This window comes from Somniosus microcephalus, chromosome 6, assembly GCF_052327205.1.
Source record: "Somniosus microcephalus isolate GS21.2 chromosome 6, FLI_Smic_1.0, whole genome shotgun sequence".
NCBI classification, from domain to species: domain Eukaryota; kingdom Metazoa; phylum Chordata; class Chondrichthyes; order Squaliformes; family Somniosidae; genus Somniosus; species Somniosus microcephalus.
In genome coordinates, this window is record NC_140992.1 from 185,758,296 (window position 1) to 185,783,208 (window position 24,913).

Below are 24,913 nucleotides of genomic sequence, written 5' to 3' on the forward strand. Positions count from 1 at the left end.
CAGCCGAGTTTTGGATGACCTCAAGTTTATGGAGGGTAGAACGTGGGAGGCCAGCCAGGAGTGTGTTGGAATAGTCAAGTCTAGAGGTAGCAAAGGCATGGATGAGGGTTTCAGCACAAGGTGAGCTGAGGCAGGGGTGGAGACGGGCAATGTTCCAGAGGTGAAAGTAGGCGGTCTTAGTGATGGGGCAGATACGCGGCCAGAAGCTCAACTCTGGGTCAAACGTGACACCAAGCTTGTTGACTAATCACAGCAATCAATGAGTCAACAACACAGATCTAGATGAGGTGAGGGAAATCCCAGTGGTGGAGAGCTTTGGAAACCGTGGGTCCGAAGTCACATGTTCCTCCCAAGCTTGCTACGCTACCGGGATGGTAGGAGGTGAACTAGAACCTTGGTCTTTTTTCCTTGAGCAATTCCTATGTTTCACTTCACTTGAACACTGATTGACCAGTTTGAACAAATGAGCCTTTCAGATTAGCTCAGGTATTGGTTCTGGTTTCTCGTGGGGGCGCTGCTTCCCTTCCCTTTCTTTATTCCTTCTCCTGCCTGCCTATGTGCCTGGCGCCTATGAAGCGCACGGGGCAGTTTAGTGACTTCCCTCTGCCCGCGGATTGCCCCATTGACACGTGTCCCTTCCGGTTAAACAGTCCATGTCCTCTCTGGTGAAGGTGCCGACTCTCGCTGGGTGCCGCAGGTGTCAGTTAGCGTCTTCATGTGCTGCCCACAGATTGTTGACTGCAGAGGGCATCGCACTCGAGCCAGCTCTTGTTCCCAACTGCCGCGTGTGCTCGTGCGTACACACACGCATTTTCCTCGCCTTTGTTTTTCTGTTGGCACCCGCCATCCTGCGGCCCGGCTCCGGTTCCCTAGGCAACGCCCAGTCATGCGACCATAACTGACCCATCATCATGTTTTGTTACTCCAGCTGACAGACGGTTGGGACTGAGCTTGTCTTGGTGACGGCCTGCTGGCAGCCTGTCATCATGACATTGTCCTCTGAGATGGGGGATGGGAGGCGGGGGGGGTGGCAGTCCCCGTGACGGCCATCTGGCACAGCGTGCAGGCTATCCTGGTAGATCGACCTGGTGCGGGGGAGAGGGCCTGTCCGGGCAGCAGTGCCTGGGTCATAGGTCGCAGTGTATCCGAACCCAAACCACAGGGCAACGTTTCTCTCCCGTGACTCCGGCCCTTTCCCACCCTGTCTGTCTCAGACCCGGAGTCAGACTGCTTGCTGGGTCCAAGTCCGAGTGGGTCGGCTGGAGATCATTGCTGAGACTTCCCTTAGCCTGGCAGACTTTCCGACAGTCTGGTCCACGTCTTTGAATGGGCAGATTGGGTTTCTGAGGAGGAAAGCACCAAGTTTCTCAGTAACAGTGATTATCTGACGGCTCCCACTGGGGAAGGAGAACTCCAACCAAGACTTTATTTAATTTATTATTCGTTCTCAGGATGTGGGCATCGCTGGCAAGGCCGGCATTTATTGCCCATCCTTTGTTGCCCTGAGAAAGTTCTATACAACACTCTGTCTTGCTAGGCCCCTTCAGAGAGGAATTAAGTGTCTCCCACGTCGGTATAGACCTGACCGAGTTGGGATGGCAGGTTTCCTTCCCTAAAGGACATCAGTGAACCAGTTGGGTTTTTTACAACAATCCAACAGCTTCATGGTCACTTTTACTGATCCCAGCTTTTTTATTTCCAGATTTTTTAAAACTAGATTCAAATTCTCAAACTGCCATAGTGAGATCTGAACTCTCATTCTTTGGATTTTTATCCATGCCTTTGTTACCTCGAGACCTGACTATTCCAACGCACTCCTGGCTGACCTCCCACGTTCCACCCTACGTAAACTTGAGGTCATCCAAAACTCGGCTGCCTAACTCACACCAAGTCCCGATCGCCCATCACCCCTGTGCTCGCTGACCTACATTGGCTCCCGGTTAAACAGCGCCTCGATTTCAAAATTCTCATCCTTGTTTTCAAATCCTTCCATGTCCTCGCTCCTCCCTATCTCTGTAATCTCCTTCAGCCCACAACCCCCCCGAGATATCTACGCTCCTCTAATTCTGCCCTCTTGAGCATCCCTGATTATAATCGCTCCATCATTGGTGGCCGTGCCTTTTGTTGCCTAGGCCCTCCGCTCTGGAATTCCCTGCCTAAACCTCTCCGCCTCACTACCTCTCTTTCCTCCTTTTAAGATGCTTCTTAAAACCTACCTCTTTGACCAAGCATTTGGTCACCTGCCCTAATTTATCCTTATGTGGCTCGGTGTCAAATTTTTTGTCTTGTAACACTCCTGTGCAGCGCCTTTGGGTGTTTTACTATGTTAAAGGCTCTATAAAAGGCTCTATATAAATACAAGTTGTTGTTGTTATTAGTGCAGTAATATAACCACGACACTACTTGCTCCCTCCGCCCTCCCGGTGTGAAGGAGCAGTGAGGGCAGGGTTCAGGATGGCTGGCTTTCCTGCCTTTGCTTTGGAAAGGTGAGCCTGAGGTGCGGAGAGGAGGCCAGGGAGGAGGCCGAGGCTTTCTCCAAAGCCTTCCACAGTAGTTTGATGTTGAGTTGTACAAGCAGGAGGTGTGTGCTCTCTATCCCTGGCTTCAGTGGCACTGAACAGCAACACACTTTGCCCTGCAGATAGGCAGCCTGCAGCAAAGCAGTGGGCCTCTCGCTCAGAGTCCAGCAGATGTGCTGAGAGATACAGGAAGGGAGTTGTATCTCCCACTCCAGGAATCTGCGACTCACTCAGCTGAACTGGCCAGGACCAGAACCGTGCCAGGTTCTGCTGAGTTAGCTGCCCTGGGCTGGAGTGGGGGTGGGGTTGCTGCAGGCCCAGGGGGTGCCTGCCCCGATCACCCAGCAGCCCCGCACAGTGTGTGGGAGACACTCTGTCTTTTGGGCTTACAGTCCGAGAGCAAGGCCCGTATAACCAAGTACAGAAAGGAGTCACTGCCTTAATGGGGGATGGGGAGGGTGAAAGAAACTTCTAAATGGTACAGTTTAAATCAACTGATTATATTTGGCAGTTAAGTGTCACAGCCTATTCCAATTCTGTCCTTGATCGTGGGTCACTCATCGTCTTCTCTCTCTCTCTCTCTCTCTCTCTCTCTCGTGCTCTTTCTCAATCTCACTCGTGCTCTCTCTCTGTCTCCTCTTGGTATCTCCTTTCTCACGTGTTCTCTCCCCTTCCCTCTCTCCCCTTCCCTCTCTCCTTTCTCGTGCTCTCTCTCCTCTCCTTCCTTTCTCGTGCTTTCCCTTCTCCTGTCTCGTGCTCTCCTTTCTCGTGCTCACTCCTCCTTCTCTCCTTTCTTGTGCTCTCTTCCTTCTCCTTTCTTGTGCTCTCTCTCATCCTTCTCTGCTTTCCCGTGCTCTCTTTGTCCACCCCCTGAAACCTCCTACACTTACACATTATGTGGTAGAGTTGGCAGCCCTCTCTGTGTTGAGGACATTGGGAATATCAGGCAGATATTGGACTGTGAGGGGCGTCACAGCCAAACCAGATCTGCCCTCACCCAACACCGATGCAGGTGAACTTTGCTGCAGTCAGGAGCCCAGAGTTCCATTGCAATGCCCTCGGTGTCGCCCTTTAGATCAGCCAATCCAGCGCCTGAGCAGGGGGCTATCCCGGCCTGCATGGATCAGCACTGCCCCAGGAGAGCCAGTTACCAACCAAACCATCGGGTAAAGCTCAAAGCTGCCAATCCTGCCGTCAACATCGTGACACGGCCTGTCTCTTTAAAACCCCCGCACTAAGGCGACTAACTCCTGCCTGAGATGCTGGAGGCAGGGCTAGGTGGGAGAGGAAGGGGCATGAAAGACCCACAGCAGGTGCTGAGCTTGTATTTGTGTTAAAGAGCCGTTGCACCCAGCAGGCAGTATGTGGCGGGTGATCGGGCAGCATATGTGGGTCCTGCGCTTGCAGAGCTAATGTTCAACCACTTCCTAATTTGAACAAAGATGCTGCAGTAACAGCAGCAGGTGTTCACTGGGCGAGAGGAGGACCAGAAACACACCATCTCTTCGACAGGTGGGGCGTGACCCTGGTCTGCCCTTCACTGACCCACCCTCCCAAAAAAAGGCAAGATTACCCCTTTATTTTCAGAGTTGCTGAACAGGAAGGATCTTCTCCTGGATTGTTTGGTAATCCGAAGCACTAAGCAGAAGGTGTTCAGCCATTCTGGCTCTGCCAGACTCGATTTTAAACCAGAGACTGCGCCAGGAGCCCCTCTGCAGTGTCCTGCCCGTCCAGTCCAGTGCTGGTTAAAGGGCCAGCCCTCCCCGACTTGCCCCTGTTGCTCTCTGTCTCTCCGCATTTCTTCCTCGCTCCCGCCCCCCCTTCATCGCTCCCGCCCCCCCTTCCTCGCTCCCGCCCCCCCTTCCTCGCTCCCGCCCCACCCCTTCCTCGCTCCCACCCCCCCTTCCTCGCTCCCGCCCCCCCTTCCTCGCTCCCGCCCCCCCTTCCTCGCTCCCGCCCCCCTTCCTCGCTCCCGCCCCCCCTTCCTCGCTCCCGCCCCCCTTCCTCGCTCCCGCCCCCCCTTCCTCGCTCCCGCCCCCCCTTCCTCGCTCCCGCCCCCCCTTCCTCGCTCCCGCCCCCCCTTCCTCGCTCCCGCCCCCCCTTCCTCGCTCCCGCCCCCCCTTCCTCGCTCCCGCCCCCCCTTCCTCGCTCCCGCCCCCCCCTTCCTCGCTCCCGCCCCCCCCCTTCCTCGCTCCCGCCCCCCCCCCCTTCCTCGCTCCCGCCCTCCCCTTCCTCGCTCTCCATGTAACTCTCTATTGTGGTTTTTCCTTCACAGAATTGGAATTTCCTAAAGAATTGACAGAGATGTTTGACCCCACTAAAGGTAGGTGTGACTGAGTGCAGCTTTCACTGTGATTGGGGAGTTGTGCCCCTCCAGATGGGTTCACACTTGCCTTACTGGTTCACTTAGTTCAGCTAGTCCTGGACCTGGGCCCTCGCTGTTCTGGAAGTCTCCCTTTTCATTCAGATGCAGGAAGGCTGTTCCCGATGGCTGGGGAGTCCAGAACCAGGGGTCACAGTCTAAGGATAAGGGGTAAGCCATTTAGGACAGAGATGAGGAATTTCTTCACCCAGAGAGTAGTGAACCTGTGGAATTCTCTACCACAGAAGGCAGTTGAGGCCAATTCATTAAATATATTCAAGAAGGAGTTAGATATATTTCTTCAGACTAAAGGGATCAAGGGATATGGGGAGAAAGCAGGGACAGGGTACTGAATTTGGATGATCAGCCATGATCTCATTAAATGGCGGAGCAGGCTCGAGAGGCCGAATGGCCTACTCCTATCTTGTATGTTCTCCCCTCCTCTCCTGAAGGCATTTATATCACTGCCTGGAATGCAATTTCACAAGCACTGGGTTCCCTCCCACACCTCAGCCGAGTGCCCATTTGTTACATGAGCCTTGTCAGTGGGCTATTTGACTATGGGCGGCGGCAGGGGCGGAGCCTGATTCCTGGTTCTGCCCTCGCAGGGGCCGCTCAACACTCAGTGAGTGGAGCCCAGGCTAATTTCCAGCATCCCTGCCCAGGAATGCCAAGGGCTGTTAAAGCCTAGAGCTACCTCAGCACTGACATTCTGGGGCCTCTTTCCCCCCCCCCCCCCCCCCCTTGTGCAGCCTGGGTTTAAAATACCTTTTTGTTCCGCCTCCTCTCCTCTCCGTTTCAGCTCCGAGTGATTGCAATCAGTTGTCGCCCTCTGCTGTTCAGTCGCACAACTGCAACTTGGCCAGCGGAACTCATGAGTTTGGTTCTGATGAACGAGGAGGCCCTGTGGCCCATTCAAAGTCATCCATCCTGAATACCAACCCCGCCATCTCCCATCACAACATCTGGCTGTCTCTTCAATGACACCAGTCTCCTGGCTCCAGCCGGTCTTGCTGCCCGCTTGTGCCAGCACTTGATCTGTGTGAAGGAATACTTCCGGCCCTTTGTGCTGCACTCGCCCTTTCCAGTCCCAACCCTCCGCACCCTTGTCCCGCTGACCCCCAGCCTGTCTGAAAGCCTCGTTCTGGGTGCTGGGAGAACTGAGGTTCAACGAGTGAATGGCGTCTGCAGTCATGTGACCACCTACAATGTGGTACGGTGAGACGAAGTCTAAAATAAATTGGTTGTCGAACACAGTGTCTCACCTGGAGTGTCCCCTAAAGCCAACCTGGCAACTGGAAGTGGAGTCTCGGGTGGGTCCCATTCACTTTAGACGCACTAAGCCACATTAAACCGCAGTGTGTTGGGCTGCTCCTGCCCGGAGATGGGGAGTCGTTGCCAGTGCTTGGATGGCCAACATCTGCAAGACACATTGAAGGAACAAAGAAAAAACCTTTTTTACTGAGAACCAATGTCATCTTTCTTGTCGATGATTCCCTAGTTACCTTGTTTGTGGGATCTTTCTGTGCACGAATTGGCAGCCACGTTTCCCACATTGCAACAGTGACGACAATTCAGAAGTACTTCATTGGCTGTAAAGCGCTTTAGGATGTCCCGAGGGCGTGAAAGGAGCTATATAAATGCGAGTTCTTTCTTTACACTGGTGAATTAACGGCTTGCAGACTGAGAATTCCCAACTGTGGCCCAAGGCAGCCACCCTGGATTAACATTTCATTCGAGAAGCCGTGTTCACAAGTTCTAAAAACTTAAGACTGCCTTCCATTTATTGTCAATGACTTGTGTTCATTCCCCCTCTACTCCCAATGGATTGTGCCACTGACCTCGTCAATTAAGTCTTGATATCTCCTTCCATTGGCTGCTCAACATATGACCTCATCAAATGGAGCAGTCCATTTCAAGGCAGGGGGTGGGGGCATTATAAAACCTAGTCAATTTTAAACCTAGTCAGTTTTGAAGAAGGGTCAAACCCGAAACGTCAACTCAAATTTCTCTCCACGGATGTTGCCTGACTTGCTGAGTTTTTCCAGCATTTTCTGTTATAGTCAATTTTAAGGTTGAGACCAGGCTTTTTTGTTTTCAGTTTTATTTTCTCCAGATAATTGGGGAGAATTTATGGCACAAGGTTGAGTTGCAGGAGTGGGAACTGTGCCGGCATTAAGTGCTGCTATGCCAGGTACAGCCTGGGGTGGAGGCAGAGTGAAGCCCCCTGCACCAGTGTGACCCTTCCATTTCCCAAGCCAGCCATTCCCATGGCCTCTTGATGTGAAGGCCGATGGTATTGGATCGTGTACAGCTCAGGATCACTGGGAGCCGGGTTCAAACTGTCCCCCATCAGTATGAGGAGAGAGTGAGGCCTTCACCACATGTGTCTGGGCTGGCTGCAAGCAGAGGTGAAAGGTCGCTGCACCAGCTAAGCCAGCCCCTCCCGACTAGACGTGTCACAGCGCTCTGGCTGTACGTCCAGCTGTTGTTTTCTTCAAAGGTTCGCACTCTCCAGCTGTCCTGTTTCGCCTCGTAGTTTCTGTTTGTTTTTCTTTCATGGTGGGGTAATGCGCTTTTGTGTACAGTGGTTTATTAACTGTCAGGTCTAATCTGGAAAGTCCCCGCTGCTAAACTGAGGCTGAGCATGTGTGTTTTTTCCTGTCCAGTTCCAGCCTGCAGCACCCGCCCCCCCCCCCCCCCCCCCCCAAACCCCCGACAGCCTGCTGGTGTTCAGTCAGGTGGCTGTTGGCTCTGTGACACCCAGCTACCCCATTTCAAACCATTCTCATTCCCTTCCAAGGGGGAAGTCTCGTCCTTGGTTCTAAATCTCGCAAATTCCCCCAGCCCAAGCCCAGGTTTCGCGCTTTCCACATGGCGGGGGTGGGGCTACGCTGAGGGATCGTCGCCCTGCTTTTGTTTATATCTCACCTTTCACAATCTCAGGACGTCCCGAAGTGCTTCACAGCCAATGAAGTACTTTTGAAGCATAGTCACTGTTGTAATATAGGAACTGCTGCAGCCGATTTGCGCACCGCAAGATCCAACAAACAGCAATGTGATAATGACCAGGTAATCTGTTTTAATGATGTTGGTTGAGGGATAAACATTGACTAGGAGAACTCCCCTGCTCTACTTCGAAATAGTACCATGGGATCTTTTATGTCTCAGACTGGGCCTCGGTTTAACGTCTCATCCAAAAGACGACACCTCTGACAGTGCAGCACTCCCTCAGTACTGCGCTGGAGCCTCAGCCTGGATTATGTGTTCAGGTCTCTGGCGTGGGACTTGAATCCACAACCCTCTGACTCCGAGGCTATCACTGAGGCAATGCTGGCCTCTAAGGATGTGGTAATGGGAAGTGAGCAATGGCTGTGGAATGTACCCCAGCAAGGTGTCGATGTCTTTTGGGAGAAGCGAGGGGAAGGCCCTCAATAAAAGAGCAAAGGGGGCAGGAAATGGGTGGCGACTGAGGTTGTAGCACCGTTTATTTGAGTTGGGAATGATTGGACAAGGTGGTGGCTCCATCGCATGCGCGATGTAGATGCAGGAACAACTTGTTCTTTCATGCATACTATACAGCACTCTAGTGATAAGTTTCTGGAGCTGGCATAAAGTGGAAAGTGGTGTTGCCTTGTTTCTGTGCTGTAGATTGCATACAATAAATGAATTTGTACCCCTGCAGTACGTTGGGACATGCTTTGTCTTTGTTTTGCAGAATGTATGGATTCCGACCTCATAGATGAGCTGATGTCTTCAGAAGGTGAGACTTTTAGACTGGGGAGTGCTGGACCGAGGGGGGGGAAAAAGAGACTCCCTATGGGGGCAGAGCCCTTTAGAAACTTAGAAACATAGAAACTAGGAGCAGGAGCAGGCCATTCGGCCCCTGGAGCCGGTTCCACCATTTAATGAGATCATGGCTGATCATCCAAATTCAGTACCCTGTCCCTGCCTTCTCCCCATATCCCTTGATCCCTTTAGCCTTATTTAAATATATATTCAAGAAGGAGTTAGATATATTTTTTAAGTTGGCCTCAATTGCCTTCTGTGGTAGAGAATTCCACAGGTTCACCACTCTCTGGGTGAAGAAATTCCTCCTCATCTCTGTCCTAAATGGCTTACCCCTTATCCTTAGACTCTGGCCCCTGGTTCTGGACTCCCTGACCATCGGGAACATCCTTCCTGCATCTAGTCTGTCTAGTCCTGTTAGAATTTTATAAGTTTCAATGAGATCCCCTCTCATTCTTCTAAACTCCAGCGAATACAAGCCCAATCGACCCAATCTCTCTTCATACGTCATGCCTGCCATCCCAGGTATCAGTCTGGTGAATCTTCACTGCACTCCCTCAATGGCAAGAACATCCTTCTTCAGATAAGGTGACCAAAACTGCACACAATACTCAAGATGTGGTCTCACCAAGGCCCTGTACAACTGCAGCAAGACATCCTTGCTCCTGTACTCGGACCCTCTCGCTATGAAGGCCAACATACCATTTGTCTTCTTAACCGCCTGCTGCACCTGCATGCTTACCTTCAGCGGCTGGTGCACAAGGACACCCAGGTCTCCTTGCACTTCCCCCTTTCCCAATCTATTGCTGTTGAGATGATAATCTGTCTTCCTGAGGGAAGGTTGGATCCAACCACGTTTTGGGAGGGGTTGGGGGGATACCCTATGAGGGAAGGTTGGATTGGATCGAACCACTTTTGGGGGCTGGGGGGGCACGATACATAGAAACATAGAAGATAGGAGCAGGAGTAGGCCTTTCGGCCCCTCGAGCCTGCTCCGCCATTCAATGCCATCATGGCTGATACCCTATGAGGGAAGGCTGGATTGGAACCCTGTGTGGGACAGGTGGACAGACCCGTCTACATGACCTCCCTTTTAGAGTGTCGTTGCCCGTGAGGTCTGACGTTGGGTGTAATCTGGGCTGCCTTGTCCTGTAAATGTTTGTGTAACCGCCTCGCCCGCTCTGTTTCCCTCGCAGTTTTTGCTCCGCTGTTGAGGCTCTCTCCGCCGCCAGGAGACCACGACTATTACTTCAACCTCGACGACAGCGAAGGCGTTTGCGACCTGTTTGACGTCCCGATACTTAACCTTTGACCTCTCTCCGGACTTTGTCACCAGGCAGCTGTGTGTAGAACTTTTAAAACTTTTTTTTAACGAAACAAATAAGAGAAAAAAGATTTTTTTTTCTCTTTTTAAAAAAAAAAAATGGCATCTTTTGCAATTCTAAATGGCTCTCCCTGGAGTGAGACGAACTCTTGACATGACTGCAGCAGAATATAATGGGGGAAAAAAACAATGGAAGGGAAAGGTTGTCGATGGGCGGAGCCGGAATGATTGGCGGTTTCAAGTTACTAGCCATTTTCTTCTTTGTCTTCGCGTCCTCAAAAGAGATTGATGGGATCGTTCTTCAGTCCACGGCCAAGCACAACTTTGGTCCCATCTCCTTCATCGGCCTCGCTGCATGCGACCCCTGGAGTCAGCAGCTGGCCGCCGCCGCAGTGGTGGTCCAGTTGCCTGGGTAAGGGAAACGCTGGGGTTTGTGCAAGATATCGGCGTGGAGCCAGGTGCCGAAAGCCAACCTGCTTGGCTCGGGGCAGCCACCTTGGATTAACATTTCATTCAAGAAGCCGCGTTCACAAGTTTTAAAAACCCAAGACTTGCCTTCCATTTATTGTCAAAGACTTGTGTTCCTTCCCCCTCTACTCCCAATGGATTGTGCCACTGACCTCATCAATTAAGTCTTGATATCTCCTTCCATTGGCCGTTCAACATATGACCTCATCAAGTGGAATAGTCCATTTCAAGGCAGTGGGGTGGGAGGGGGGCATTATAAAACTCAGTCAATTTTAAGGTTGAGACAAGGTTTTTTTTTTGTTTTTAGTGGGGTTTTTTCTCCTGCACCTGCTTAGACCCAAAGAACATTGCAGCGAGCTCTCGGGTACAAAGGTCAGAATCCTTGAGTGTAGATCTTGGGTTTCCATTGGCGTTGAGAGAGCTAATTTTCAAGTTGCTTTTTGGGGTTTTCTCGGGCTCCACCGCTAACCATGAGTGAACCTTTCTCCACCCTGAGTGACCTTTTCACCTTGGATGTGTGACTGGCGCTGGTAAGTTTTTTTTTAAAAAGCCCCCTCCTTCTGCCCATTTGTCCTAAAGGAGCAGTCTTGTCTCCTGGTGGGTGTCCCCTCTGTATAAGGGTACCACTGTCTGGCTGCTGCTGTGTCCATCCTGCACAAAATAGGTCATGGGTCACACTGTGACCGGTTGTCATGACAAGTTGCTTTTCCTTGTTGATGTCTTCCAATTTGCAGGTGGGGGGAAATGAGCAGCCCAGTTACTGGTAGGCAAGGTGACCCATGGTATTGGCTACTAAGCAAATAATATCAAAATAGATCCTCTTAAACAAAAACAGAAACACTGCTTTCCTACATCACACACATAAGTCAAGGTCTCCTTGCTAAAGTTCAAACTTGATTCCATTTGTTTAAAAAAAATAAATGTATATTTTAAATGTCTTGATCATCGATGCATTGGGGCAGCCTCGGGGAGATTCCCATCGTCTTTAACCCTTGTAGATTTGTACGCACAGATCAGGGGTGAAGAGGAGCATTGCTTTTTTTAAAGAAGTAATGTGGGGGGTGGGTGGGGGTGGGGGTGAGGTGGAGGTAGAGGCTTTTACTGGGCCTACCTCACAATGGGGGGTGGGACACTTGGAGCCCAACTGTGTGACACTGTTATGATGGGTCCCATCAAAATGGTAGCACACTTACAGAGAGAGCTTAGCTTCCTCATTGCCACATGTTCAGGGGAGGAGAGGGAGCTGTAATGGGAAAAGAAATCGTTAACCTCTCTAATATTGCACCGTGTGGGAAATGGTTTGACAGCTTGTCACTGCCCAACCCCGGCACGCTTCTAACAGCGCTCTTAATGTGTTGTGAAGGAGACCTTGTTCCACTGCTATATTTTTTTTTTTGCTGCTCCCCACCCCCCCCCCCCCCCCCCCCCCGAGATGCGGTTTAACTGAAACATCGATCAAGCTGCGCTGTAGACAGCCTGGCCCCCGTTACTCTGCGCTTGTAAATTCAGTTGCTGCCTTGAAGGGAAACAAACAAGCAAAAACAGGAGTTAGTCGTGGCCGAGCTGGTTTTGCAGATGTGTGAAAAGATTCCGAGCTTTTCTTGTGCAGGGATATATCAGGCGGATCTCTGTTCCTTACTCTAAAACGTTCGGATTCAGTCACTCAGTGTCCAGCCAGGTGGCGGAGGCCGGTAAATGCATCCTGGCGAGGATTTTATTCTAGCTTGGCTGGGTGCCCGATGTGCAGGTGCCCACGATGCAGCGGTCTGCTGCAAAGCCCAGGCAGGCAGAGTGTGTCCGATGCACCGAGCATGCCCACTGCACCCCTGGCAACACACCCCAGTTACCAAGGTCCAGCTCTCTCTCTCTCCACCAGCTCAGCCTGAGATCGGGACCTCCTGGGGCGCGGTGAAGCACTGTACTCTGGCAGGCTGCAGGTACAGCCTGGCACTGGACCCAGTCCCTGCTGCGGTCAGTTCTGTATTCTTCCACACGCTGTTGTTAGCTTGAGCTGAATCCAACAGTAACAAACGTAGCAGTCAAGAGTACACACTGCGCTCTGATCTTTGTGTATGGACACTGGGGACAATCCAGGGTGGTGAACCCACCAACCTGCCCCTGGCAGGAGTGCAGTTCGAGGACAGGGAATCGCTGCTCGTGATGTTAACGGGGATGGAAAATGTGCTGGATTACCCACAGCTTGTAATTGTTACACTGAGGTCCTGATGCCCCTTCGTTGCCTGTTTTCGTACTTTACACTTTAGACTGGCTGGATATTTAGTACAGAACTACCTCCCTGTGATGGGCCGGGTCATCATCTACATTTGAAAACTCACCCACTGCTTTCCCTGCCAGATATCCACCCAGTGTCCCCTTGACTTAACCGACACTGACCACGGGCACTGCCTTCTCCAGGAGTTGCTTATATTGGCTGACCCCTATGGACTAGGTAAATCTAAAATGTTCACCTATCATGACGTCGTGGGCCGTGTCCTGTGGTCAAGTCAGTCACTGGTCCCGTCTCCTCTTGCCGCAGTGTGCCATTGGTGACTGGGGTTTGTTCTGGTTCAACAGGGTCCAGCTCCTTGCGCTCGCAACCCGGTTGCTATCACGATCCGAAGTGATCGCTTGATTTTCCCAGAAGCGGCATTAAGGGTGTTCAGCACACAGTTTGATGTTGGGCTGAGGGACTAAGGATGACCTTGATGGCCCCTGAATGTTCCTGTGCTCCTTCTCAGATTCTCTCTCCCACCAAAGCCACAGCCTCTCCACTGAAACTCTTGTTTTTCTGCGTTATTCGATGATGAACACGGCACATTCCTATAACATCCCCCCCCCCGTCCCCGTTTACCGACGCATTGATCCATTTAAAATCAGTGGGTTCTAGCGCGTGTTAAAAATTGCAGAGTAGAATGTTCTACAAACACAATGTGGGTGATGCGAGGAATGAACAGTCATTTTGGCCTCTAGTTGAAAATCTCGCATTCCACCTCCAGTGCTCCTTCCCTATCCTTTCGTCCTTTCATAGAACCATAGACCACAGAAGGAGGCCATTCGGCCCATCGTGCCTGTGCTGGCTCTTTGAAAGAGCTATCCAATTAGTCCCACTCCCCTGCTCTTTCCCCATAGCCCTGTAATGTTTTCCCTTCACGTATTTATCCAGTTGTATTTTTGAAAGTTATTGAATCTGTTTCCACCACCCTTTCAGGCAACGCATTCCAGATCACAACTCAGAGTAAAACAAATTCTCATCTCCCCTTTGGTTCTTTTGCCAGTTACCTTAAATCTGTGTCCTCTGGTTACCGACCCCCCTGCCAGTGGAAACAGTTTCACCTCATATACTCTATCAAAATCCCTCAATTTTGAACACCTCTATTAAATCTCCCTTATCCTTCTCTGTTCGAAGGAGAACACCCCAGCTTCTCCAGTCTCCCCACATAACTGAAGTCCCTCATCACTGGTACCATTCCAGCAAATCTCTGCATCCTCGCCAAGGCCATAACATCCTTCCTAAAGTGTGGTGCCCAGAAATGTCCACAATGCTCCAGCTGATCTTCCACGTCTCCTCCACTGGTTAAGCTCCTTCCAGGTTAGCTCAGGTTGCTCCTGCTCAGTTTCAACTCCTAAGAGCTGATGTCCACCCAAGACTTGAGCACCGTACCCAGATTGGAGAGACTCTTTGAACCTATCCCTCACATCCCTGGGAGAGACACACGACATCTTTCTTGCCTGTAGCCTCTAACCTCTATCTCTGCCACAACCTTTCTCATTTCTTACTTTCTCCCTCCTCCCTATAATCTCGCTGTGTTGAAATCAAGTCTTGCTGCTCCCTCGCCTGCTCCAATTCAGTCTTTCCCTGCAGTCCAAAACCATGGAGCAGCTTACTTCTGTCAATAATTCCTTCCTCTTCCTCCAACTAATCACTGCCCTTGTTTACCTCATCTCTTTCAATCTTTTGAACCATGCTGCTCTCCTGGCCCTGGGGCCTTGGCCATTCCCCTCCGTTTCTCAATAAAAGGTTATGTTTTTCCCCCCACTCCGAGCTGTAGAGATACAGCAATATTACAGGAAACTCTTTTTTTTAATCCGGCACCAACGGGACTGGCATGGTGCCGGTTTATCAAAAAGTCTGGATTACAGAGAGGTATAGTAAAAGGTACGAGAGCTCCGTACACAGCAACAAATCCAGGCTTCCCTGTTGCTTAGCAACAGGTGCAGGAACTCCGGCCACAAGATCCAAGCATCCCTGTTGCTTAGCAACAGGTGCAGGAACCCAGCCACAAGATCCAGGAACGGCCACTAATATGAATTAAAACTTAACTGAACCTACTCCTGAATTTTTCCGGTTAACAGATTTCCGGTTATTTAGGTGCCGGTAAATCGAGAGTTTCCTGTACTTTTCCAGTTTGGGGTCTGTGATTCACTCGTCGCAATCTGATGCCTGATGTAACCGCAATGCAGATATAGAAACTAAGCATCCTGCAATCATCACAAGACCACCACTATCAGCAGCGCTTCGAAGTGAACTTTAGGAAAACTGCCCAGATCGCAGACCTCTCATTGACCTTATCCCAGATGTTCTGTTTTTTAAAAAAAAAACAGACTCTTAAAGTATCGCAGAATAATGACATCTTGGAAACTGGACTGCCAATTAAATCAGAATAATAACCCGAGACTTGTTCCTTGCAGGAAAGGCCATTTATATCTGAAATGCTACTGGATCCTCACTCACTGGTGGTGCTATTGTATTTGTTTTGAGGGTGCTTACCTTCTAAGGTTTAGAAACAGGATGTGTGGGAGAAAGGCCGTCTTAAGAATTAGGAGTAGGTCATATGGCCCCTCGAGCCTGCTCCGCCATGCAATAATATGGCTGAGCTTCCTTCAGGGAAAGAAAATAATGAGGTAAATAGTTTCTTAGATTTGTTAGTTTTTTTAATTTAAAAAATATATATTTTAAAAGGGATGAGAAAAAAATAACCCCGTTTCATTTGTAGGGTAGTTTGCATCTCTTTGAGGCCTAACAGTGAAGGCTTCACAGGAGATTGATTTGATACAAGGCTGAATTTCACTTGAATGTAAAAGGCTTTACACTATGTCAAACCCAGGCCTTTCCAGCCTGAGGGATATCCTATAAAGGATTAAGAACCGAGGGGGGAAGGTATGTCCAAATCGGCACAAGTTCAACGCCTGCTTTAGGCTTCTGGAGGCCTTGACTTGTCACAGGCCCCCCTCATTGTTCATTGTTTATTGTTTGATTTTTTTTAAATCCCAGTTAAATGAAGCGATGAGGTAAGTGTGTGTGTGTATAAATAAAATGAGGTTGATTGCTCAGCAGCAGAGGGTACTTCCCTGCAAATGAGTGAGTGAGCGAGCGGCATTGCCATCACTCGTTGGCATCATGAGTATAAAGGTCCCACCGGGTTGGGATCCCTCCTTCCTTTTCCCCCCAACCCCCTCCGTCTCGAGAAACATTCCCACCTTTGCCTGGTGCCCACGTCACACATTTTGCATCCACTGCCTGACCGTTTCTGTGAGCTCCCACCGACTAGTGCCCGATCCCGCCTCTTTGCTAAAGATAGTCGGATTGTTTTAATGGTTGCTTCAGTTAGTTAGAGTTTTATGGACAACGTTTGACTATGACTATTTCAGGATGTAAGATAACACTTTTCTTGGTTCTCAAAATAAAAATTATTTTTGTACTTTTTTGTGTGGGGTTGGGTGGGGGAAAGTTTGAAATCTCAACACGCCAGTTATTGTACAATTTACACACAGCCTTTCGTAGACCGACCTTCATCTCAACATAGCACTTTAGAGAAATCAGATGTTTATATTGTATCATAAGACAACAGATGGTCATTCCATTGTAGACAGTGGCTTTGCAAAGGAAGAATTTATATCTTATTTTTCTTCTTGTATTTTAACGGTGCCTGAATCAGTTGAAGAAAGTCACTTGCTGTTTGAAATACTGCAACTTTGTCACGTGTTTGCATACAGTGTGTTCCTCAGCTTAAGGAATTGTAATTGTGCTTATTCCCCCCTCCCCCCCTTATAATTTTTGTTTTAACAAGCTTTTTTATTTTATTGGTTGAGCTTTGTACTCCGATTGGCTGTTTTTGAACCAATGCATGTGTAGCCTCACCAATGCCCCACCTGTCGCAGCTCTTCCTTGTACTGTCGCTCTGTTAACTGCAATGTATTTGGGAATTGTACAGTATCTTAATAAAATTGCTTTTTTTTTCTCAAATTAATGGTTTCTCCCCGCTGTGTAGTTTAATTTTTTTTCCGGATCTCTGGTGACCTGTCATCCCCTGACCCATACCAGGCATTCTGTTTTAAGTGGGCGACGGGGCCTCGTGTGAAATGGGCCTGTTTGTGTTGGGGGCTTCGTGTGAGTGGGACTCATTTGCTGCACGCGCACAGGCTCTCTTTTACCTGAGTCCAGTGTTAATTTAAATAAATCATCGGCTGCACTTCCCCGAAAGTGGATCGATGAGCCCTCTTCCCGCCCCCCGGCCCCTCAAACTACAGGCCGCACCAGGCAACCTGGGCCTTTCATTGCAGTATTGATGTCCCATTGTAGGAGCTGACAATTTACAATCACAGAACCACTCCAATGTCGGCAGTAGATTTGTTCCTGTACAACATATTTTTAAATACAAATACTTCTATTTGTCCTGTCTTCACCCCTCACATTGTTCTATCTTCCAAGGGTCCTGCCATCTACTTTGAAACTGAGGCCTGCGACCTTCAAAATTGAGCTCTGGTTGGAACACAATTTGACGGGCTTGTTTTTCATCTATTTCATCTGACTCGGGGCACATCAGATTTGCGACGTAGTTATTCCTCCGTCGATTTGGTCGCATCAAGTGGTGCTTGGACTAACGCTGTGAAATTGCAGTAACAAGTTTCTTTCACAGTGCAGGGCGGGGGGCTAATCCATTCAATTCAAATACAAACATCTTTTTGTAAATATGCTTGATGGGTAGTACTTTTGCAGTTTGAAACACATAAGAACATAAGAAGTAGGAGCAGGAGTAGGCCATACGGCCCCTCGGGCTTGCTCCGCCATTCAATAGGATCGTGGCTGATCCGAACTTATACTCATGTCCACTTCCCTGCCCTCTCCCCGTAACCCCTTATTCCCTTATCAGCTAGGAAACTGTCTATCTCCGTTTTAAATTTATTTAATGTCGCAGCTTCCACAGCTCTCTGAGGTAGCAAATTCCATAGATTTACTACCCTCCTGAGTGAAGAGGTTTCTCCTCATCTTAGTGTTGAAAGGGCAGCCCCTTATTCAAAGATTATGCCCCCTAGTTCTAGTCTCACCCATCAGTGGAAACATCCTCACCGCATCCACCCGATCAAGCCCCCTCATAATCTTATATGTTTCGATAAGATCACCTCTCATTCTTCTGAATTCCAATGAGTAGAGGCCCAACCTACTCAACCTTTAAATTTCCTATGTCTACATTCTGGGTCATGTGGGGGGTGGGGGGACGCCTGTGGGACTGGTATGTGTGGATGTAAAATTCCATGGCACTTATTTTGAAGAGCAGGGGAGTTGTCCCAGTGTCCTGGGCAACATTTATCCCTCAATCACTGCTAAACAGATTACCTGGTCATTTATTACATTGCTGTCTGTGGGAGCTTGCTGTACACACATTGGCTGCTGATTTTCCTACATTACAACAGTGACTACACTTCAATAGTACTTCATTGGCTGTAAAATGCTTTGGGACATCCTGAGGTGGTGAAAGGTGCTATATAAATGCAAGTTCTTAAAGCAATCTGAATAAAATAAATCTCAGTTCTGTGTAAAGAGCCTCCTAGCTAACTGGTAGATAGGATGCTTCGTTACCATGGTTACACAGTAGGCCTGGATTCTGGATAGCCCTTTAGGCTGTTGAAGGCTGGAGCGAGACAGCCTTGGATCTTTATCCCGTAGCTGACGCAGGGTGGAGTTTGAATTGAGGTCCTGAATGACGCTCACATTTTAGCCTGGGAGCAGAGGCTGCTGTCCAATCCAGCAGGCTGATCACTCTGGCCAGCTCCTTGCATAGTAATAGGGCCATTACTGGGAAGTGCAGAAGTGCAAGGCAGCCCAGTAATGACAGCAACTGGACTCAATGGCTGCCCCATTAACTACCTTTTTTTAAATTTGTTTATGGGATGTGGTGTCGCTGGCAATGCCAGCATTTATTGCCCATCCCTAATTGCCCTTGAGCAGGTGGTGGTGAGCCACCTTCTTGAACCGCTGCAGTCCGTGTGGTGAAGGTACTCCCACAGTGCTGTTAGGGAGGGAGTTCCAGGATTTTGACCCAGCGACGATGAAGGATCGGCGATTTACTTCAAAGTTAGGATGGTGTGTGACTTGGAGGTGTGATGATCCCAAGAGCCTGCTGCCCTTGTCCTTCTAGGTGGAAGAAGTCGTGGGTTTGGGAGGTGCTGCCGAAGAAGCCTTGGCGAGTTGCTGCAGTGCATCTTGTAGATGGTACACACTGCAGCCATGGTACGCTGGTGGTGGAGGGAATTAATGTTTAAGGTGGTGGATGGGGTGCCAATCAAGCGGGCTGCTTTGTTCTGGATGGTGTCGAGCTTCTTGAGTGGTGTTGGAGCTGCACTCATCCAGGCAAGTGGAGAGTATTCCATCACACTCCTTGTGCCTTGTAGATGGTGGAAAGGCTTTGGGGAGTCAGGAGGTGAGACACTCGCCGCAGAATATCTAGCCTCTGACCTGCTCTCGTTGCCACAGTATTTATGTGGCTGGTCCAGTTAAGTTTCTGGTCAATGGTGACCCCCAGGATGTTGATGGTGGGGGATTCGGCGATGGTAATGCCATTGAATGTCATGGGGTGGGGGTTAGACTCTCGCTTGTTGGAGGTAGTCATTGCCTGGCACTTCTGCCACTTATCAGCCCAAGTCTGAACGTCGTCCAGGTCTTGTTGCATGCGGGCATGGACTGCTTCATTATCTGAGGAGTTGTGAATGGCGCTGAACACTGTGCAGTCATCAGCGAACATCCCCATTTCTGACCTTATGTTGGAGAAAAGGTCATTTTTGAAGCAGCTGAAGATGGTTGGGCCTAGGACACTGCCCTGAGGAACTCCTGCAGCGACGTCCTGGGGCTGTGACGATTGACCTTCAACCACCACAACCATCTTCCTTTGTGCTAGGTATGACTCCAGCCAATGGAGCGTTTCCCTCCCCCCCCCGATTCCCATTGACTTCAGTTTTACTAGGGCTCCTTGATGCCCCATTCGGTCAAATGCTGCCTTGATGTCAAGGACAGTCACTATCACCTCACCACTGGAATTCAGCTCCTTTGTCCATGTTTGGACCAAGGCTGTAATGAGTTCTGGAGCCGAGTGGTCCTGGCGGAACCCAAACTGGACATCAGTGAGCAGGTTATTGGTGAATAAGTGGTGGGTGGGAAGCGTTGAAGTGTCATGCGCCAAGGTACGAAGAGAACTCAGTGAGGAGGCAGAACACTAGTTCTGTGGCCAGGCAGAGGAGCAGCACGGCAGTTACTTCCCTTGTTTCGGGCTGACCAAACGGACAAGCAAGTGAATGAAGTAGCTGTGAGGAGCGGCCAGTCTGGCAGGCCAGGCCCACTCTTATAGAGGGCTGCACGGCACCAATTTTTGGCAGTGGTTATGAACCTGGAGTCACGCATGGCTCACTATCAGCATGATCTGTAAGAACTCCCACAAAAACTCCCCTGTCTGCTGGGGGAGGGAGGCCTCAGGTCTAAAGAGGGGAGAATGTGATCGAGGTCTACTGGGGGGAAAACGTGATCCCGCTCCCTGTCTTGATCACGTTCTCCCGCTCATCCGCCCCCTCCTCCCTCAGCTGCTTCTCCCCTCCCCTGCACTCGATGGAGCAGCTGGTCTTTTCCTGCCCGTCATTCTCAGTGAGGTTTGAGGTTCAACTCCCAAGCTCGGTGCTAGGGGGCGCTGCGATCACCCGCCTTATTGCCTCCCCAACACCCACCCCTCCTTAGGGACGGGCAAATTCTCCAGGGTTCCTACTTCTGATCGTAGTCTAATAATGCCCGCCCCTTCCCCTGGAGAGTCCATGTGTCCAGATATCAGGTCAGGTCAGGATTGGGGTAGGCTGTGATACCCTCCATGGTTGAATAGCCTGCCAACACACACTGGTATCCTAAACCATGTAGACAGAGGCTGCTGGCAGTTGTAGAGAGTGAGAGAGAGAAAGAGAACATCAGCAGGGAAGAAAAACCTTTCATAAAATGAGTAAATCAAATTTACCAAAAATGTTTATTCAAACACTGAAACTAGCCGAGATGTTGAATGATTGATTGTGAGCGAACAGTTGATGGGGTTTGTTTAGCTGACGTGTTTTTGTTAAGGCGGGACATGAATTGGACCGAAATAACAACAGAAAATGCTGGAAAAACTCAGGTGGTCAGGCAACATCCGTGGAGAGAAATTTGAGTTGACGTTTCGGGTTGGACCCTTCTTCAAAAATTTCGGATTTCCAACATCTGCAGTATTTTGCTATCGTACATGAATTGGACCGAATGCTTCAGTGTGTGGTGTTTGGAGCATTTGAAGTGAGTCATTGAGGGTGCAATCCATAAACTGGCCACCAGGTGGTGGTGGTGCTCAGTGTGCGGCTCCCTCATTCAGTTCAAGCAAGTCAACCTGGTGCAGGAGCAGGGCCCACCTGGTAGAGGCAGAGACTGGGGTCTGGGCCATGTGTCCTACTGCATCTTGGACCCTTCATCGGGAGACTGATGATTAAACCACCTTAGCTATCTATATTTCACAAGAAAGAAAGATCTTGCATTTATATAACTACAGCCAATGAGGTACTTTTGAAGTGGAGTCCCTGTTGTAACATAGGAAATGCAGCAGCCAGTTTTCACACAGCAAGCTCCCACAAACAGCAATGTGATAATGACCAGATCATGTGTTTTAGTGATGTTGGTTGAGGGATAATATTGGCTGGGACACTGGAGAGAACGCCCCTGCTCTTCTTCAAATAGTGTCATAGGATCTTTAAGTCCACCTGAGAGAGCAGACAGGGCCTTGGTTTAACGCCTCATCTGAAAGACGGCACCTCCGACAATCCAGCACTCCCTCAGCGCTGCACTGGAGTGTCAACCTAGCTTTATGTGCTCAAGTCTCTGGAGTGATTCTATTAACACATAATCATCTGATTCAGAGTCGAGAGTGCTACCCACTGAGCCACATCTGACACCTTATAGCCAATGCATATTCACTTTGAGCCTTTAGACCATAATTTCACCCCTAAGATTGGGATGTTTGTCAGACCAAAATAAGACTAAAGCTTGGTTCAAAGAATTGGATGGCAGTCTTTTTTTAAATTCGTTTTCTGGAGTGTGGGCGGCGCTGGCAAGGCCAGCATTTATTACCCATCCCTAGTTGCCCTCGAGAAGGTGGTGGTGAGCCGCCTTCTTGAACCGCTGCAGTCCGTGTGGTGATGGTACTCCCACAGTGCTGTTAGGGAGGGAGTTCCAGGATTTTGGCCCAGCGACGATGAAGGATCCATGATATACTTCTAAGTCAGGATGGTGTGTGACTTGGAGGGGGTGGTGTACCCATGCGCCTGCTGCCCTTTCCCTTCTAGGTGGAAGAGGTCGCAGGTTTGGGAGGTGCTGCCGAAGCACCCTTGGCGAGTTGCTGCAGTGCATCTTGTAGATGGTACACACGGCAGCCACGGTACGCCGGTGGTGGAGGGAGTGAATATTTAAGGTGGTGGATGGGGTGCCAATCAAGTGGGCTGCTTTGTCCTGGATGGTGTCGAGCTTCGAGTGTTGTTGGAGCTGCACTCATCCAGGCAAGTGAAGAGTATTCCATCACACTCCTTGTGCCTTGTAGATGGTGGAAAGGCTTTGGGGAGTCAGGAGGTGAGACACTCACCGCAGAATACCCAGCCACTGACCTGCTCTTGTTGCCACAGTATTTATGTGGCTGGTCCAGTTAAGTTTCTGGTCAATGGTGATCCCCAGGATGTTGATGGTGGGGGATTCGGCGATGGTAATGTCATTGAATGTCAAGGGGAGGTGTTTAGACTCTTGCTTGTTGGAGATAGTCATTGCCTGGCACTTCTGTGGCGCGAATGTTACCTGCCACTTATCAGCCCAAGCCTGAACGTCGTCCAGGTCTTGTTGCATGCGGGCATGGACTGCTTCATTATCTGAGGAGTTGTGAATGGCGCTGAACACTGTGCAGTCATCAGCGAACATCCCCATTTCTGACCTTATGTTGGAGGGAAGGTCATTGATGAACCAGCTGAAGATGGTTGGGCCTAGGACACTGCCCTGAGGAACTCCTGCAGCGATATCCTGGGGCTGTGATGATTGTCCTTCAACCACCACAACCATCTTCCTTTCTGCTAGCTATGACTCCAGCCAGTGGAGTGTTTTCCCCAATTCCCATTGACTTCAGTTTTATTAGGGCTCCTTGATGCCATACTCGGTCAAATGCTGCCTTGATGTCAAGGGCAGTCACTCTCGCCTCACCTCTGGAATTCAGCTCCGTTGTCCATGTTTGGACCAAGGCTGTAATTAGGTCGGGAGCTGCGTGGTCTTGGCGGAACCCAAACTGGGCATCAGTGAGCAGGATATTGGTGAATAAGTGCCGCTTGATAGCACTGTCGATGACACCTTCTATCACTTTGCTGATGATTGAGAGTAGACTGATGGGGCGGCAATTGGCTGGATTTGATTTGTCCTGCTTTTTGTGGACAGGACATACCTGGGCAGCTTTCCACATTGTCGAATAGATGCCAGTGTTGTAGCTGTACTGGAACAGCTTGGCTAGAGGCACAGCTAGTTCTGGAGCACAAGTCTTCAGCACGATAGCCGGGATGTTGTTGGGGCCCATAGCCTTTGCTGTATCCAGTGCGCTCAGCCGTTTCTTGATATCACGTGGTGTGAATCGAATTGGCTGAAGACTGGCTGGCAACAGGAGTCAAAGTTCGCACGCTAGCCCCCCCCCCCCACTGGGAGTGTGCCACTGCACCATTTAGAGCAGGAGAGCCTTGGGTTCAACAGCTGGCCTGTGCGGAGTTGGTTGATCTCAACCCACAGGCACTGAGGCCAACTGCTGCCCCCTGGCTAAGAAAGGGAAAAGGATCAGTTACAGGCACTAACCCGGATTGCTGTCCAGCGCCCCCCGCTGGAAAGTGTGCACGATGTCAGGTGAGGGTAGGATGCAGCTTGGCCACAAGGCCTTCCCAGGCTGAAGAGCTTGCTGTCTGGTTGAGATACCCTGAGGGCAACTACTGCCCATTGATCAGTGCCCAACAGTCCGAGGGGAGAAAGCTCATAAGGGCAGCTTATTTCAGGAACTCAAGTCTTTTTGACATTAAGGCTTGGTTTTTCCCAATCCCGCCACGACTGGGTTGACTTTGGAAGTCCTCCACCCACTGCTCCCCCCATCTGCTGCCTATAACACCCCACCCTCTCCCCAGACCCCACAACCACTGCCCAGATCCCCCTTCCACTCGCTGCCCTGTCAGCCCCCATTGCCCTGACCCACCCCCATGATCCCAGCCTAGTTTCCCAAGTTGGGGTCATTAGGTATTCATGATGTGCTCCTGGCATAAGTCCTGCCATCAGCCCCAGGAAATTCAATGCGGTGCTGTCAGGGGACTCCCACTGAAGGCCTCGGACGAGACTGACGAGACAGGAGGCCTCAACAAGGCCCACTGCCTCTGTTTGCCATCTATGGAGCCACTCTACCATGCTGCACCTGGCGCTCTTGGGGAGCAGCGGCAACAGGGGAAGATGGGAGGGAAATAGGTCAGATACCTGAGCCTTGCCAGGGGTACAGAGAAGGATCAGTGGGAGGGGGGTCAGTGGGGAGGAGGGTCAGTTGTGACAGGCTCCTGTTATTGGGGACAATTGTGTCCTGCATGTTCCTGTGCTCACCTGATAGGCTGAACCGAGGCAGCGACAAAAAGGCAGAGTGCGCCGGTATCCTTACCTGAAGTTGTCAGTTCTCTCCCTATGGAGCAGGCTGACTGCTGCTCTCTCTGTCTTACACAGAACAGGCCTACACATATCTGCCCCATATCCTGAGGCACCAGTTCTCCACAGCCAGGGACAGGTGTTTCAGCACCTGCAGACATAGCTGCTGGTATCAAGGTGGACGGGGCCTCCCTGGCACTGGTTCCTACTGATCTCCACGTTGCGCCTTCTTTTGTCTAAAAGCTTGAAATACTGCAACTGGGCTGTTTTCAAAGACCCCCTGCACTATGGGAACTGTGACCTGCCAAAGGGCCCTGTACTGGTGCGGAGCCAGGCTGCACCACGCCGTGGGATGAACAATGGGACTGTGGGCCCCATTTTGCAGATCCCGTCTTATGTAAGGATCCTCCTGTCCTGCAGATGCCTTGGGAAGAGTTTCTGTACAGTCAGGTATTCTGTGATATTAGTAACAACAATTCAGCTGCTCCTGT

General features: G+C 50.3%; 1 protein-coding gene across 1 annotated transcript in view; it reads left to right on the forward strand.

Moving 5' to 3' along the window:
- Positions 1-16,706, forward strand: part of e2f4 (E2F transcription factor 4) — an 86,432-nt gene extending 69,726 nt beyond the window's left edge. Inside the window, exons 8-10 of the mRNA XM_085991014.1 lie at positions 4,795-4,842; positions 8,600-8,644; positions 9,867-16,706. Of these exons, the coding sequence (XP_085847140.1) occupies positions 4,795-4,842; positions 8,600-8,644; positions 9,867-9,982 (209 nt within the window). The 3' untranslated portion in view covers positions 9,983-16,706. The remainder of the gene's footprint in view (positions 1-4,794; positions 4,843-8,599; positions 8,645-9,866) is intronic.
- The last annotated feature ends 8,207 nt before the right edge of the window (positions 16,707-24,913 follow it).